The 16,623-nt window shown below is 39.8% G+C and overlaps 1 protein-coding gene across 3 annotated transcripts in view; it reads left to right on the plus strand.

Annotated features, from left to right (window-relative positions):
* MIMS1 (mitochondrial inner membrane structural 1) overlaps window positions 1–11,679 on the plus strand; it is a 17,523-nt gene extending 5,844 nt beyond the window's left edge. For all 3 annotated transcript variants that reach the window (XM_031589006.2, XM_090137341.1, XM_031589005.2), the window contains exons 2-5: window positions 4,972–5,084; window positions 6,132–6,601; window positions 8,783–8,894; window positions 10,175–11,679. In XM_031589006.2, coding sequence (XP_031444866.1) covers window positions 6,156–6,601; window positions 8,783–8,894; window positions 10,175–10,441 — 825 coding nt within the window. In that variant the 5' untranslated portion in view covers window positions 4,972–5,084; window positions 6,132–6,155 and the 3' untranslated portion in view covers window positions 10,442–11,679. The remainder of the gene's footprint in view (window positions 1–4,971; window positions 5,085–6,131; window positions 6,602–8,782; window positions 8,895–10,174) is intronic.
* Window positions 11,680–16,623: the final 4,944 nt, after the last annotated feature.

Genomic DNA, 16,623 nt, shown 5'->3' on the forward strand with positions numbered 1-16,623 from the left:
TGCTTCCACTTTAGATTCTGTTCCTGTTGAAGTTGTTTGGTTGGGAGACAGAGGATTGGGTTTAGTTTAATGCAGATTTCATTAGGTAACAATTTCATTATGACTGGTACTGTTGGCTATGTTTGGGATAGGGAGAGAAGGGATGAGGGATGATGAGACCTGCAAGGACCTGAGGTGGCAAAATGGCATTTATTGCAGCCAGAAAGGAAACAGTTTTGGTAGTCTCAATGCAAGATGAGGGAGAAGGTTGTACAAAGTTGATGCTAAGATCCAAGTTTAAGCATATTCTTAATAAATGCCTTTTACAGTTAGTTAAAGGAAAGTGTATGAGTACCTACACTTTTGATATTGCCTGTTCAAAAAGGCTGAGCTTTATTTGACTTAGCAGTAGTTGTTCAAGTGGAGGTGACAGTATCTGCAGTGTGTTTCCAGTTGCTTTATTACACCTTTCATAATAGGAGCAAATGTGTGTTTCCAACTCCAAGAGCTGTTTAATTTAAAAATGATCTAAATTTTATGTCAATCAAGTCTTGAGTAATTGGGAAGATTATGAATGTGAAAATGAGCTTGACTACTGGAATCCAAATTAGGAATAGCAGGAGGTCTCAAGCAAGCTGCAATTCAGTTTTGTCTTTTTTTCTTAGGATTTCAAAGACATGCAAGAAACTGTTCTAGATGAAGTTTACTCATCTGCATTGTCTTTTGCAAAGCTTTTGCTTGACTTAAAGACTTTCTTGTGCCGGGCAGACCTACCCACACCCACCCCACATACTCATGTTGATGGCCCTTTGGTTGAACTCTCCTGAAAGAAAGACACCACTGTTTTGAGGGAGTTGAACTAATGAAATATCGAAAGATTCAAGGATAAAAGAGGCTGTTTGGGGTTGCTTGGGAAAGCTTCCGTATTGTCCTGAAATAAAAGGGAGGATAGAAACCTTTTGTATTGGTGCAAGAGATGTACTGCTGTAAAAAATCAGTAGAGGGCAGAATGAAACTTTAGAATGAAGGAGCCCTGCATAGATGTTCAGCACTGCAAACCCGAATGGAGTTCAGGGATAAAACGTAGAATAATGCTAGGCATTAAACAGTCTGGAGCAGAAAGCACTATAGAGAGCTGAATATTCTTTTAGAAAATAGATAGAACACTCACACTTTGGAAGTGCTCAATTGTGTGCAAATTGGAGATCTAATGCCTTTCCATATACAGGAGAACAGGGATACTACTGTCACATTGACTGGATGCAGATCAGCTGTTAAGACTTCTGTTTGGCATTCCAGGTCTACAATTCATCATGCTCATTGCATTACGTTCTCCTACTTTACTTAATGACTGAATCCAATGTTCAGAGTTCATAAAGCTCTGCAAGAAATTCTATTCTACCCAAAGCAACTTTTGGTTGTGCTTGCCAATACTCAGAAGACTGTAGTAGTAGAGACTGCCATGTTTATAGGGACACTCTGAGTGTTTATTCTATTTTCTTGACCTCACTAAGTTACCAAAAACAGTGCTAAGTCTGAGCATGAGCTATAGTAGTTTGACAAAGTAAGGGTTTAAGAAAATAAGTCTGCACTTATATCAGTACTGAACTGTAGGAATACAATAAATTTAAAAATTAGAGCACAGCATTTGCTAAGGGAAAATAGAGAGGTTAGGCATGATGGAGGTGGAAATGTGAACTGGAAAGGATTTCTGAAAACACAGTTTGTGTCCTTTCCAAATTCTTTTGTGTACACAACACACAGCTCTCTGAGTTTGCTTGATCTTTTTTTTTTTTCTTTTTTTTTTGCTCTAAAATTGATAGGAATATAATTTAATTTTCTGATTTCATAGAATAGTATCTTGGGAGTGGAAAAAGCTCATAGATCTTCATTGGGAACTCTCCTGTGGTATAATTAATGTTCTGTTTTTAACCACTGTCAGAGCAAGTGCTTTAAATCCATCCGTATTTACATATTGTGTCCAGAGTGTTTCTTGTAGAATGAGAAAATAAACCAGTGCAGTCTGTGTATGCTGTACCATCAATTCCCTTGGATTTTTCTGACCTCTTTAGAAAAGATCTTAGAGTGGAGGTTTTGCCGTCTTAAAGGTACTGCCATTCTCACATTTTATTTTCACTGGCAGTTCAAAACTTGTTCATTATGAAAGGATAACTGTTCTTAATGAAATGATCCTATTTGGAAGCTTCATCTGACGTTATCTCCGGCATCATTTCTCTTCCCAGAAGCAGATATCCACAGTGTATCTGTCTGGCTTGTTGCTTGTGTGTTCTCCCAACATCTCTGTTTGTTGGGGTTTTGTTTGGTTTGCTTAACATGTTAGTACGTATCCAAAGCCATCTCTGTGATATCTTGAATTTCTGCTTTCGTCAGAAACAAAAGCAAGTTTAATCTCTACATCCTAATAATCACTGGAAGACAAAGATTTTGCTGTGCAAGTAGAAATGGGTTTCTCCTGAAGTACATCAGTTTTGTGCTGAAGCTGATCTAAATTACAAAAGTAAAAAAATTGCCTAAGCAAAACCTCTGGCACTGCAATGAGGAGCTGAGCTATGCTCAAGAGGCCATGGGAGACACTCCCTTTATATCAGAGGGCTTGTTGATCACTTGTCATGAGACAGACTTCAGAAATAAAATGGATGTCCAAAAATCTCAGACAGGAGTGTGTCCTGAACAGCCAGGATCTCTTCAACTTAGTTTACTGCCAGCTGGAGATGCCACTAAATAGCTAACAGAACATGACCACGCAGAAGAGACCTTATCCCAGTGTCATGGTTTTATGTTTTTTGGTTTTCAGTATTCCGCATCAAAACATCATGTACTGGAATTAAAGTGCTAATGCTCCAATTCCAGGTACCTATCCCTATACATTATGGAAGTCGTGGCATCTGACCCTTCCGGGGGGGGGCGGTCTCTTACTGCCTGGCAGTGGGTGCTGGAGGGTGCTTTCCTAGACGTTCCAAGCTTTTCAGGTTTGACTCGGTCTCAGGAACTCTCTCTCTCCTATCTTATTTGATTTATTAGTCTCAATTTCAATTAGATTGTATTATATTGTGTTATCTTGCATTCCGATATCACAGTTAGTAAAGTAAGTTTTCCTTCATAGATTGTTGCCGCTGTTATTTTTTTTTCCTCCCTTCCTTCCTTCCCATTTTGTGGGGCTGGGGGGAAATGGGGAACTGGGGCCTACTGCCCCCTGTCACAGGCATAGATTGATCTAGTTAACTCCGTGACACCCAGAAGTGTAAATTTCATAGTTTGTCATACTAGCATCAATTCAGTTACTCTCCACATGAGATTCTTACAGCAGAGAACAGCTGCATTTGTCATTAGATGTCTCCATGTTGGTTGTTCTTTTTATTCTTTTTTCTTGTTTCATATTTATGATGAAGCTAATAGAAAAACTAAGATGCTTTAAAATTCCTTCCCTCTGCCCAGTTTTTGTACAGTACTCCACCAGCTTTTCCACCTTGGTGTTTGAAGATTTTAGCTTCTCTGTTTTTCTGTGCCCTTGCAACGTCATGCAATAGCATGGAAAACAAATAATGGAATTAAATGCAATTAAGAAAGAACTTTTCAGAAGTCATCTAGTGCCGTTGTGGATAACATTTGTGTTACTGTCCATTCTTAGAATCTGAGGGGTTTTGAAAACCATAAGTTACAGGGGCAGTTGTATAACTCATGTAACTAATTATTTTCTTGAGGAAAGTATTGTACTCAGAGAGTAAAATAATGCCTCAAATCCATAGGCTGACATATTGTTTTTTTTCCTGCTGCATGTTTGAGCGTCCAGGACCCTGGGAACTTCCTCGCACTAATCACATCTTAAAGGATAGATTGCTCTGGATGCTTATTGTGTTTTAGAAAGATGAAACAACTGCAGTTCCATATCCAGACACCTCTATTGTATGCTTTGGGTTGTCTGCCCTGTTTAAGAGTTGTTTGCAGCGCTGAGCAAAGTAATTAAAATACTGCAGTTGAGCAGCTCTGTACCCATCACCCCTTTAACAGTACTCGTTAATTAAAGTCAATTTATAAGGTATATGCTGTGTCATTTTATTAATTTGCATTTCCTACATGCTGCTCTATCCATTGCAGGTATAATGCTTTCCTCTTCTAGGCTCATAGTGCTACTTGACATAAGTGTCATCCGCAACTTACCCTTCAAAGGTCTCTTCTGTGGTCAGATGTAAAATAAACCAAGTTCCATAGAACAGTAGCATCTCTTGGAAATTTCCGATTGTTTTATTCTCTCAAATGTAAACCCTATTGCATCTACATTTTTCCTTATACATGAAGTATCTAACAAAAAGCTTTTTAAAGCAGAGAAGAAGAAAGTAAGATGGTTCTCAGAATGTTAGCTGGAATATACTGTCATATGTGCCTACAAGGTTTGGGACCTCTTTAGGATCTACTCCAGAGAACTTCCCTTTGGTCAGGCAAGTCTTACATCCTGGAGAAAAACTGTGTAGTTGGTGAGCTCCAGGTCCATCTGAGGATAAAGAAACAACAAAAATGGCACAAGAAGTCTTGGCAGCGGTACTTTTTCTTCCCCTGCTTTCAGCCAGCAGTGACATTATGACTGTTGTTGAGTTCTAAGCACACTTAATTCCCTCAGCAAAGTTCCTGCAATTTATTTACCCATCACAGTGAGCCGCTGACTGACAAGTGTTGAACACACTGTGGTGACCCCGTTGCTTCCTCCTGTTGAGGGGAATTTTAACTTTTTTTTTTTTTTAATCTTTGAACTTTGAATGAAACACTAATTCACAGGAACTTTCAACTTACACAGGAAAAAAAACCCTGCCATTGGGCTGTCAGTGTCCAAAATGGAAACCACACTGGTACATCTTCAGTAAGCTGACTGAAGAGATCTTCTTCTGGTACATCTTTCAGGCTGACCAGAGATCTTAATAGCATCTGTTGGCTGTTCTTTGTATTTTCTCTAAATGTGTCTTTTTTCTTCTTTGGCAGAGTTGTCAATATGTTCAAGACACGTATTTGAAAGGAGGAAACTAGTGGACGAGCAGCAGTTTTTGAAGACAAAATCTTACCCTTTTTGTTGTATATTTGAAAAACAATAAAGGGTATGTATGAGTTCATTTCTTTTAAACCTCGGTTTATATTATGAATTATTTATCATTTTCAATAATCTAGATGATTTAACTATGAAAAAACCTGATCAAAATATATATAAAGGTGAAGGAGATGCACCTGCAATACCCTATACTCTGTATAGTCCTATACCTACAATAGTGGGTGAAGGAGATGCAAGGATGACAGTGGAGCTTAAATTAAACTTGAATGATTTCTAGTGTGCATCAAGATTTATTAACATAGTTACACATCTAAAAACATCAGGAAGATTTGCATGTTAGCATAACTAACTTAGCTGGCATTAGTTATATAAAATCAATTGCAGACATTTTTCTTTGGTGGGAAGGAAAGTTAGTTGTTCAGTAGTTTGCTGTTACAAGTTACTATACATACCAAACAAAATTCCTGTTTTGTTTTATGCAGAACCTCACAGTTGTTCTTGTGAGCTTTCAAGAGTAACTAATAAATCATAAGGTTATAAGAGGATGATCTGCAGTTTTAAAATGCTCTTTGAATTGTAATATTTGAGATTACAGGGATTATTTTGCTCCTAACGATGAATTTTTTATCTTAGTTCAATACCATAATTAATTTTAATTATACTGTGTATGGTATCTCTTTAAGAACATCCCATTATCAGTAAAGGACTCCGGTAAGGTCTTACTGCATCTGTTCAGGTTGAAAGTATCACCTGAGATATCAGTTACTCCTAAAAGTGAAGTAACTTTTCAACAGCTGTGCCATATTGTGCAGATGAAGCAGTAGTTATCACTAAAAATCTTAAAAATTGTTTCAGACAGCAGAGTGAGCATTGAGGGGCACAAAGGGGATATTTTATTTCAGAAGTGAAGAGGTGAAATCTAACAAGATTTGCTTAATTCTAGAAAGTAACAGTTTCTGTGGAAGAAGATAGGAAAACCTTCTGAAGTAGAGGAATAGGAAAAAAAAAAAACTTTAAAATTAAGAACACTGGAGCAATTGCAAATCAGTTAATTGAAATGGAATTTGCTTACAATTTCCCTATTGTTTCTTTGTAGAAACCTCAGCCCCATTTCATCAAGATGCAAAGGAGTGTATTACATACTGCTTCTCAGCTGGCCCATGGGATATGTTTGTTTCCTCGCACTGGTGCCTTTCATGGCTTAAAAGGAACACCAGTGTCATCTAATGTTGGATGCAAAGTGATTTTGGCACTGGACCCTCCTAAACGATGTCTTCACGCAGGTGCAGCATTCTTTGCCTCAAAGAGCAGTGCTGTTTCATCACAGCCAGCAAACGCTCCTAGGAAAGTACCAGAAGAGAGAGAACCTTTGACTTCAGCCACTGAAGTACCCAAGCAGAGCCCTGTAGAATCAGATGCTTCAGATCCTGATCCATTACAAGACAAATCAATTAGTCTTGTTCAAAGATTCAAGAAAACTTTTAAACAATATGGAAAAGTCATGATTCCCGTTCATCTTGTGACTTCCACTGTGTGGTTTGGATCCTTTTACTATGCAGCCATGAAGTAAGTTGATATTTTGTTGCAGTATGCAATGCTGCTGTTTAATTGACCTGGACTTTCACAGGTGAATGGACGTAAGTTATTAACCTGTGTTAAAAAATGCCTCTGTACGTGATAGGGAAATGAGGCCACATTTTTACCTGAAGCATGACATTAATACTGAAAGTATGTAAGGCTCATGAGGTTGTTGTGTACTTAATGTTATCATGCAATTACTGCTGTATACCAGATGTGTTTGTTGCATTTGGAAGAGTAGTATTTTGCAAGAATGTAGCTCTCCCCCAAATATGCATGGATATAAACAGCATTGAAATAATTAGTAAACTTCCACCAGATATAAATAGAGATTTGGAATCCCAATTGAGTTGTTAGATAAAATCATTATAGATCTGTTCTTTGTCTTTGGATTTGAAGGATATTTCATCTCCCTTCATTCCCAGACTTCTCCTCTCATTGGATTTTTAAATCTTTTACCTCACTCTGAGCTCCTCACAAAATATACATATTTCCTTTTTTATTTCTGCTTCCTGTATTTCCCTCCCTCTACTTAAAAAAAATTACTGTAAGTCTGTAGCACAGACTTTTAATTGGAAAATTAAGTAGTGTGGCCAAAAAAAAAAAAAAAGCCCTTACATGTTTCTAATTCAAACTACTTTAGTGCGGGACAGGTAATGTTTTGGAGAATGGCATCTATTACAAAGAACTACATCAGCTAGGAACTATTAGTTCAGATGAAAGAGCATGTGGAAATGGTTTGCTAAATATAAGTAAATGTTTATCTCTGGATTGCTGGTGTTGCATATTTAATAATAGAACATATGAAACAATGACATTTTGTGGTGGCGAGGATGGGGCTTTGACAACAGAATGCCCTACCACACAAGTGTTTGTTTTAGTTACTCTAACCAGCTGGCATCATTGCCCTTTCTAGGAGCTATAGATCCAAATGTCATTCTAAGTTTAGCTCACATTGAAAGAATAAAGGTCTAGAGCTATTAAAAATATTTTGCTTTGGATGAATCCAAGTTGATACTCATATCCAGGCTTTTCAAGTTTGTTTTTTTGAAGTGCTTAGGTTAGCTGCTAAAATACATATTTAACAGATGAAAGCAATTGAAATATTTAACTAGGAACTAATCATAACAAAACTGATTTGTCGTGCTACAGGAGCAACACTATCTTGAAGTGGAAAAATAACTTTCAGAATGACTGCTCATGGTACATGACCAAACCACCGTGGTTTATTTAACAACATTGATAAACACTATCTTTTAGGTCTTAGTAGATCTCAGTTTTCTTCTCTGGAATTAGGCTTTTGTTGATTCTAGTAACTTAGAAAATTCCTGCCTGATACTGTTCCCAATCCTGCTGCTAAAGTGATCACATGCATAGAAAAACACTTAAAATGCTGGAAATAGTAGATAGAAATTGACGATGATGCTAATGATACAACATTTCTAAATTTGGGGAAGTGAGGTATCAGATCTTTAACTGCATGTAGCTTTCTATTATAATGTAAAGGAGGACTGCCTTTTTTTCCCCTGTTCTTCTGGTGCTGATATAATTTCTCTGATTTTCAGATAGAAAGAAATCATAGTAAGAGCTCATTCCACCCATCCTGCCACCTTGTATTAACCAGTATTAACCAGATAGAACAGATGAGCACAAAAGCCCTGCAGTATTGTGCATATAACATTTGCAACCTTTTGCCACGTTCCATTTGTTTCATTTAAAAATGAAGGGAGGACACTGAAATCTGGATCCTCCACATGTGAGCATGCTGCAGATTAGTCTGAAATTTCAAAAGGGGAAAATAAAATATTTTGGGCTGAATGGAACTTGTACAGCTGGAACCTGAGCAGCTGCCTTAGAACCCACTCTGTCTACACACCTCCAAACGTAGTAAACTGGAATGCAGGTTAGGTTTGCAGCTGCTCAGCTCAGCAGGGGTAATGTAAATGGGCTGCCTCCTGGTGGAATGCTTGGGGGGTGGGGGGGAAACAACAAGACATTAATTTACCAACACATACAAAAACTTAAGTGCATTGTTTGTATGAAAGCATCTTGCTATCAAATAACAAAAGATTGTGTGATTGAGTTTAAGAGTGGAAATGATGCTCTACACCACTGTTCAGGTTTCATATGCCATCCTATTCAATTTCAATTATTTTTTCTCTTTGGTAGAGGAGTGAATGTTGTTCCATTCCTAGAGTTGATTGGTTTACCAGACAGCATAGTAGACATCCTGAAAAATTCCCAGAGTGGAAATGCACTAACTGCATATGCACTGTATAAAGTAAGTATTTTTATGGTTTGTAAACAAGCTCTATATCTTGCCTAGTTAAGTAAGTAGTGTTTATTTGTTTAAATCAGGAAAAATTATTGCTGTTTTCTCTCTTTGATAGTTAGACACATTTCAGCATTCATTTCTGTAATACGAACAGTCACATGCAAGTTAGTACGAGCTCTGTGTTCATTTAAGAATCTGTACTTCTAAAATAACTTTCTTGCTGCAGGATGATTGTCTTCCCTCAGAGATTTAATTACAATTAAGCTAGTCCTCTGTATCCCTGAAATAATTAACAGGGATAAAGAAGTAAATTTCAAATGCTTTATGATTTCCAGATGAGCGTAGGTGGGGTTTTTTCTTTTTTTTTTTTTTAAAATTTTTATTTTTTTTTATATTCTGGAAGTGAATTGATTTGTCTTCCTCTGTTGTCATCAAGTACTTTCACTGTCCACTTGAATCAATTACTTAGATTTAGGTTTGGGTCTCATTTAATTGTTGTATGTGCTAAGTCTGTGTTTAGGGAGCCAGAAATATGTCAGACAATGCAAAAACAATGTATTCACTTTGAATGTCACTCATCAGTTTCCTTTCCAGAGGTGGTGTGCTGCTTATCTGTTCTTTTAAGGCCACCCCTGACTAAATGTGAAAGCATTACTCTTGCCAGTTACTCCTGTGCCTGAAAGAGATCAATAAAGAAATGCAGTTAAATACAAAGGTTTTATTATAGATGTGAGATTTGGCAGACATGAAAGCACTAGAGTAAATTGCAAAGGGAAGATGGTACATCGATCTTTGAAGTCCTGAAAGAAGAAGTTTGTTTAAACTTTCTAGGATAACAAACCTGGTCATTGTATTTTGGGTTAGCTGACTTCTTAAGGTCTTTCTTAGCTTTGGCTTTCTATAAGTGGGTCCTAATTTTAGACTTAAGTTAGATACCTATGCTCTTGTGGATTTTAGAATTCAAAGCATACCCTGTTAGTATTTCTTCTTTGTTTATATATAGCTCAGTGCTCATGTGCTGCCTGTTCTGTACTGCATTCTGAGGCAGTTAATGCTCTTTCTACAAAGTGCTCAGGGAGGTTTTTTAAATGCTACTCTGATGCCTGTGCTGGTTTTGTCAAAAGGATACTTAAGTAAGAAGTATGCATTTCTGCAGTGTGTACTGTAAATTGTTTTATTTCTTAACAAACAGAAGATATTTTTAGTATCTGACTCTGGTCAATGTACATTGTTAATATTAAAAATACATTCTGCTTGATAATACTGTCCTGTTTTATTTCTTTAAGATTGCAACTCCTGCCAGATATACTGTGACTCTGGGAGGAACATCCTTCACTGTTAAATATCTGCGTAAGAATGGCTACATGTCCACACCACCACCAGTAAAGGAATATCTACAAGATAGGATGGAAGAAACAAAGGATAAAATCACGGAGAAAATGGAGGAAACAAAGGATAAAATCACGGGGAAAATGGAGGAAACAAAGGATAAAATCACAGAAAAGATTCAAGAAACCAAAGATAAAGTTTCATTTAAAAAAATAAAGGACTAAGAGAGGCTTAATTTTTGGAAATCCCTAACTTAGCACTTTAACCTTTTTTGAGGCAGGAGATACAAAGTGCACTTCTGAGCTTTCTTTGGGTTTTTTTGTCGTTTTGTTTTTTTTTGTCTGCAGACTACAGCTTCACTGTGGATATAAAATTACATATTTTCTTGCAGGCTGAAGTTTCCTGGGAGAGATAAATTGTGACAAAATTTCAATTAACAGAAGCAAAAACGAATTTCACATGAGAAGTTCATATCCAGCAGTAATAGTGTTAACAGTTACTTCTCAACCCTCCCCCCCCCCCCTTTTTTTTCTTTTTTCAAAATTAAGATGATTTCATATTAAAGCCACTACTTTACTCCTCCATCTTAGTGCACAGCCATTATTCCATCAGACTGAATCTTCTGATAAGTGAGAATGGAGATGCCTCTACTGGGGAAGAAGACTTATTTTGTATTTCTAAGTATGTAAACTCAGACCTCCTTAATCGTGATCATCTCTCAACTTGGAGACAGACCATTGTCACTGATACTGCACATGAAGAAAAGAATGGATTAGTTACTCAGTGTGAATGAATTCATAACAGCTACATGGACTTCAGCTGATCTGTGACAGTTTACAATTTGGGACTGCTACAAACATTTCTTGGAAAGTGCATCTTTTCAGAAATCTCAACTGCAAACTATAGGAAGATGAGTTAATCACAACAGCCATACTGTCAACTATACTGTCTTTTTCTAAAGTTGATTTTCAGTAGAAAGTTATTAAAATGAATCAATAATTGTATATTAAAAACTAGGATTTTTTTTATTTTGTTGAAGTTTACAAAACTGTTCTATTATTTCATGGTAGTCCTATAGCAACAGAAAAAAAATCAGAAGAGAGGTTTACTCACATAATAGGTATACTAATGGAACTTTTTAAATACATCAAAGTTAGAGTTAAATCCCAAAGTTTCTCTTCCTATCCAAGAATCCCTTGGATGTCTGTAGTACAGTTTAGCTTTCCTGAGACAGTGATCACAGTCTAGCAGAAAACTCTAGGTTTTCTTACATTGAGCAAATACTTGTTTGCACCTGAAATGCTGAAAGGACTAAAGGTGAAACTACTCTTTTTGACTAGACTGGCAAGCTTCTCTCTTAGTTCTACTCAAATTGTAGGCTGAACTGAGTGGATTTTTTTCCTGTTTCTGTAACGGACCTCAATTCCTAGTAAATCTCTGCATGTGCATTTTGCTTAACAAAGATGTTGGGGTTTTTTTGTGGGCTTGTTTTTTTTTTTTGTTTTTGTTTGGTTGTTGGGATTTTTTTTTTTTTTTTTTGCAGGGAGATAGATAAGTAAAGCAGCAAAGTTGGGCCCCAAGCATTGTAACTGACTAAGATAAAAGAAAATAACTGATAAAATATCACTTCTGCCCCACTCTTTTACTTTTTCAGTGAAATCACCAAGAACCTGTTCATGTTTAAGTCCATTGAACTTCATTAACTCAATTGTGCAGGATTTATTGCGTACTTCTCTGCCTCTGTTCACGTGTCAAAATAGTAACTGCAATCTAATGCCAACCTCACAGGGCTGTTGTGAGGAATAATCATTGTATATTCAGTGTCCTGAAGATGTAAAGTGCCACATTTCTGACAAATACTATTAAAAAGTAATTCTCTCTAACTGCAAGCTCTTGAGAGTGTTGAGGTGAGTACTACTTTAGAATTAGAGATGGGATACTTTTCCTCCTCCTCTTTTAGTGTACTTTTCCTCACCGTCCTTGAACATGTTTTTCTGACCTAGACTTGGAAAATGGAAAACCAGGGGGGAAAAAAAGGCAGCATTGCACTGTGCATGGCGTGGTCTGGGGCTAGAGTCTGGGACATTTAGTGGTAGTTATGTTTCAGCTCTTCCTGGCACCAGACAGGAGCTGCACAGGGGCACTGTGCTGCCCACAGTTGGCACACATATGATGGCAGTGTTCCTCAATGTGAAGCAGCCTCAGGAGGTGCATTTGGTAGCACAGAATGAAGAGATGCAGGTGCTGTGGCTTGGGGAAGAGAAGGGTTTTGTGATACATTCCCTGGAAGGGAGAGGTGTTGTCCTTGCCTCTTTCCAGAACGATCAAAGATCTGATGGGACCAGGGTGAAGGCATTTGCTGCCATACAGACAGTGGAGAAACTGCTGCTTTAGTGACTTACTCAATTTCTGCCTTCTTCCTCATATACAGCAGTCCCGTAGAGCATTACACTGACTTTGCTGCTGATAACCATGAATGTGAGGGTTTTGAGTGACTGCTGCAGCAGGAATTGGAATGAAGTTGTATCTCTCAAGCAGGATCCAAAGTAGCAAACAAGGATCTGAAATTAAGGCCTGAGATGAGGCAGGAGCCAGAGTTAGATCTCAGAGTGGTGCCAGAGCCAAATTGGCAGCCCAAAAAGCAGTCAGAGCACAACTAGTGGCCCATCACAACTAGTGGCCCATGGTGAGACTGAAGGCATTGCCCAAGTAAGGGCTCGAGGCAAGTTCAAGCCAAAATCATAGTCTGATGTGTTCCCAGAACTGAAATAGCAGCCTGAGCAAGATCTAGGGGTGAACTCCTATCCCAGATGCACTTGAGCAGAATCAGAGGCCTGTGTAAGATTCAGGGAAGTCACAGCTCAAGATGGAGTCAGACCTGAAGTTGTGAGCCAAGCACAGGCCAGAGCCAAAGCCAAGGCCATAGATGGGGCCAAAGCCAAAGTCACTGCCCCAGATGGAACAGCAGCTGAAGCCACAGCCCCCGCTATTGGGCCAGGGCAAAAGTCAAAGCTGGAAATGAAGCCACAGATATGGGGCACAGTGAGCTGGTTGCTAAAGTAGCAACCCAGTGTCAGGCGAGACCTGAAAGACACAGGTCCAGCTCCAAGCTGGAGCTTAAATCACGGCCTACAACCAAGATGGGGCTGAAGTTATAGGCAGAAATGGGGTCAGATCTGAAGTCTTGCACTGAGATAATGCTGAAATCACAGTCTGGTGACACAATGACAAAGTAGAGCCCAATATCAGACCAAAGCCAAAGTCACAGCCAGGTACAGGCCTGGATTGGAAGAAGCTGCCAAAACATGGACCAAATGTGCGGTAGCCTCCTGGGCAGAAGTTGCAGTCCAGTAACAGGCTAGAGGTGAAGCAGCTGCCTAAGATGAGACTGGAGGCACAGTAATAGCCCAGACAGGGAACAGTGACAATGACGGGGGACCCAATCTAGACAGGAGTTCAAGCTGTGCCCCAAGCAATGTTAGAAGGCAAAGTCACAGCTGAAGGGAGGACTGGAGCCAAAACAGTCAAGCAAGACCAGAATGGGGTGGGTCCTGAAGGCACAGTCCATGAGGCTGGGCAGAAGTCAAGGAAGATGAAGCAAGGACCAGAATAGACGTGAGAGTCCCCACAGAGGGTGAAGCCAAAGTCACAATCCAGTATAGAGGTAGAGCCAAAGTCACAGCCTAAGTGGTAACCCTAAGTGGTAGTCGGGCTGGAGCAAAAGTCATGGCTTTGGATGAGGAAGAACCAAAGTCACTGCTAAAACAGGGGCCAAAGCTGCATTAGCCTTCTGAGCAGGGACTGGGATAAACCTTATGGCCTGATAGCTGATTGAAGCCGAAGTAGTGGCCCAAGATAGCACCAGAGTTGAATTTAGAGCCCCAGATGGAGCTGAAGCCAAAATCATAATACAAGACAGGGCTAGACCTGAAACTAAGACAACATTGAAGTGAAAGACAATCAAATCATGGCCCATAGTCTGCGCCAGAGTCACAGCCCAAAATGGGGATAGAGTCACAGCTGTAACCTATGATGGCTGTAGCTGACATGGCAGCTGAAAGTAGAGTTTGCTGTGAAGTTATGACTCAAGGAGAGAATTAAGGTAAAGAAGCTGTCCAAGATTGGGCTGAAGTAAAATTTGCAGCCCCAGATGGGGTGAGAGAAAAAGTCACAGCCCAAATAGAGGCTTGAGCTTGAAGAGGAGCTGACACCCACAGATCACTTGGGATGGGAATTTCCCACTGGCAGGGATCAAGCACACCCATATCCCAGTCCTGGGCTGAGCTGTGAGTCAGACCCAGGAGAACTCACCACACAGTCCTCATGGGTACCTTCTGGCTTCTCATGGATCCTTCTGGCTTTTCTGGCCATAAATATGTGGTTCCATACCCTTTAACCACAGCATAAGGGCTAGATGGAGAAGCACATATGCCACAGCCACTGAGAAACTCTCCAGTGGCCTGAGAATCCTAAAATCGTAAGATATCCTGAGTTGGAAGGGATACAGGGTACAGTTGGCCCTTGGGGCTGCCAGAGCACACTGTGGACTCATTCACCTTGCCATCAACCAGAACACCCAGGACCAAGGGGGGTTGGAGAAAATATTTTAGAGATTTCCCCTCCCTTGCCTTGAAGGACAGGGCTGGAGCTGCTGGAGGGGCACTCAGTGGCAGCAGAGAAAGCACCTGGCCTCTGGCAGCACTCTGCAATCCAGCAGGGCACCTGCCACATCATCTCCTGGGTCACTGCTGTCCTCATGTGACCATCCTCATCAAAACACATTTCTGATTGTGTTCCCCGTGGGTGTCAGCTTGGAGCACTGAGCAGCGTTTGTACTTATTCATCACTTACCGTCAGCAACAATAATAATTAGAGAGCTGTAATTATCCCCCGGCAATTATCTGGCTGTTTTGATGAAGATGATCCTCTAAGTAGAAAGAATACATCTTGATTTCATAAGGCCACAGGGCAACATGTAGCATTAAGTTTGGGTTTGAGTTTAAGCAATCGACTGGACAACTACGGAGGAGGGAACACCGGGGAGGATACACAGGCTTGTTTGGCAGATAAATAAATAAATAAATAAATAAATAAATAAATAAAAGCAAACTAAATACAACTGGGTAAAGTTTCATCAAGAAATGAAAGAGGGGAAGGTTCAGGTTGGATAGAAGGAAGGCTTTCTGCTCAGGAGTTGTGAAGCACAGGCACAAGCTGTCCAGGGACGTGGTAGAGTCACCGTTCCTAGAGGTGTTCAAGGAATGTGTGGATGTGGCACTGAGGGACATGGTTGGTGAACAATATTGGTGGCAAGTGGATGGTTGACTAGATGATATTAGAGGTTTTTTCCAACCTTAATGATTCTATGATTGTATGAAATATTTCTGACTGCTGCTTTGGCTGGCCAAGTGATCTGCCTTGTGAAACTGGGGGCAATGGTGGTTGTGCCAGCATCCATCTCTAAAGGTGAAGGCCTGAATCTTTTTCATTTCCATAAAGAGTGGACCTGTATGGGAAAACAGATATTCCCACAATCTCCCATGTCCCAGTCAGGAGTAACTCACAAGCTGTGTGGCAATTGCTATGAGAAGAGTTTTAGCCCAGACCGGCTCTTTACTTCTTCATAGTTACTGTCAGATGGTGATTTTAGTGTGCTCAGTACCATTTACCTGTTGAAGTATAATTTTAATTGAGATGAAAGTGTCCATTTCCCCTAGCATATGGCTAGAGCTAGTGTGCATGTTTTCTTATCTACAAGCATGGTATTGGTAGAACATGCAGCATAATCTAAAAAGGTGAGAGGACTTGCACAGAGCAGCTGATGCCATACGGCTTTCAATGTGCACCAGTGCACTTCTCACTGAGAAGCTGCAGCATCTAATGCTGCACCACTGACCCTCTAAAACACACACAGTTGGACTGCAAAGCCAAAGGGGGCCAAAGTGGTCAGAAGAGCAGTTCTGCAGCGGCCAGCCGAGCCCCATCCATCAGGTTTCTCCAAAGGGAAAGACACCAGCTCATTGGCTTTTTCGGAGAGCTGTCAAGTTTGCAGCTGGAAGCAAATTGGAAAAGCACTTACAATCCTAACCCAGTTGTAGGAAAATAAACAGCTCCTATACATTTAGCTGTTGCCATAAACCCTGCTGAAACTGTATGAAAATGTGTTAATGCTTTCGATTTGGCTTACATGGCTTCTTCACCAAGTAAAGCCAACTAGGGCAAGCTTGGCTCAGCACATGAAAGACTCAGAGACTGGTAACATAATTACACATGTATGCCTATGCAGGGGGACATGTGATAAGCTGTAACATTCCCAGAGCTTTGAGGACAAAACTAGTTTGTTTGTTTTTTTTTTTCCTCTGGGAGTTTCTTGCTGTCTAGGGTTAAATGTAGGTCAAGCTGTCTG

This window comes from Phasianus colchicus, chromosome 3 (assembly GCF_987193195.1).
Source record: "Phasianus colchicus chromosome 3, bPhaCol1.hap1.1, whole genome shotgun sequence".
In the NCBI taxonomy this organism is placed as follows: domain Eukaryota; kingdom Metazoa; phylum Chordata; class Aves; order Galliformes; family Phasianidae; genus Phasianus; species Phasianus colchicus.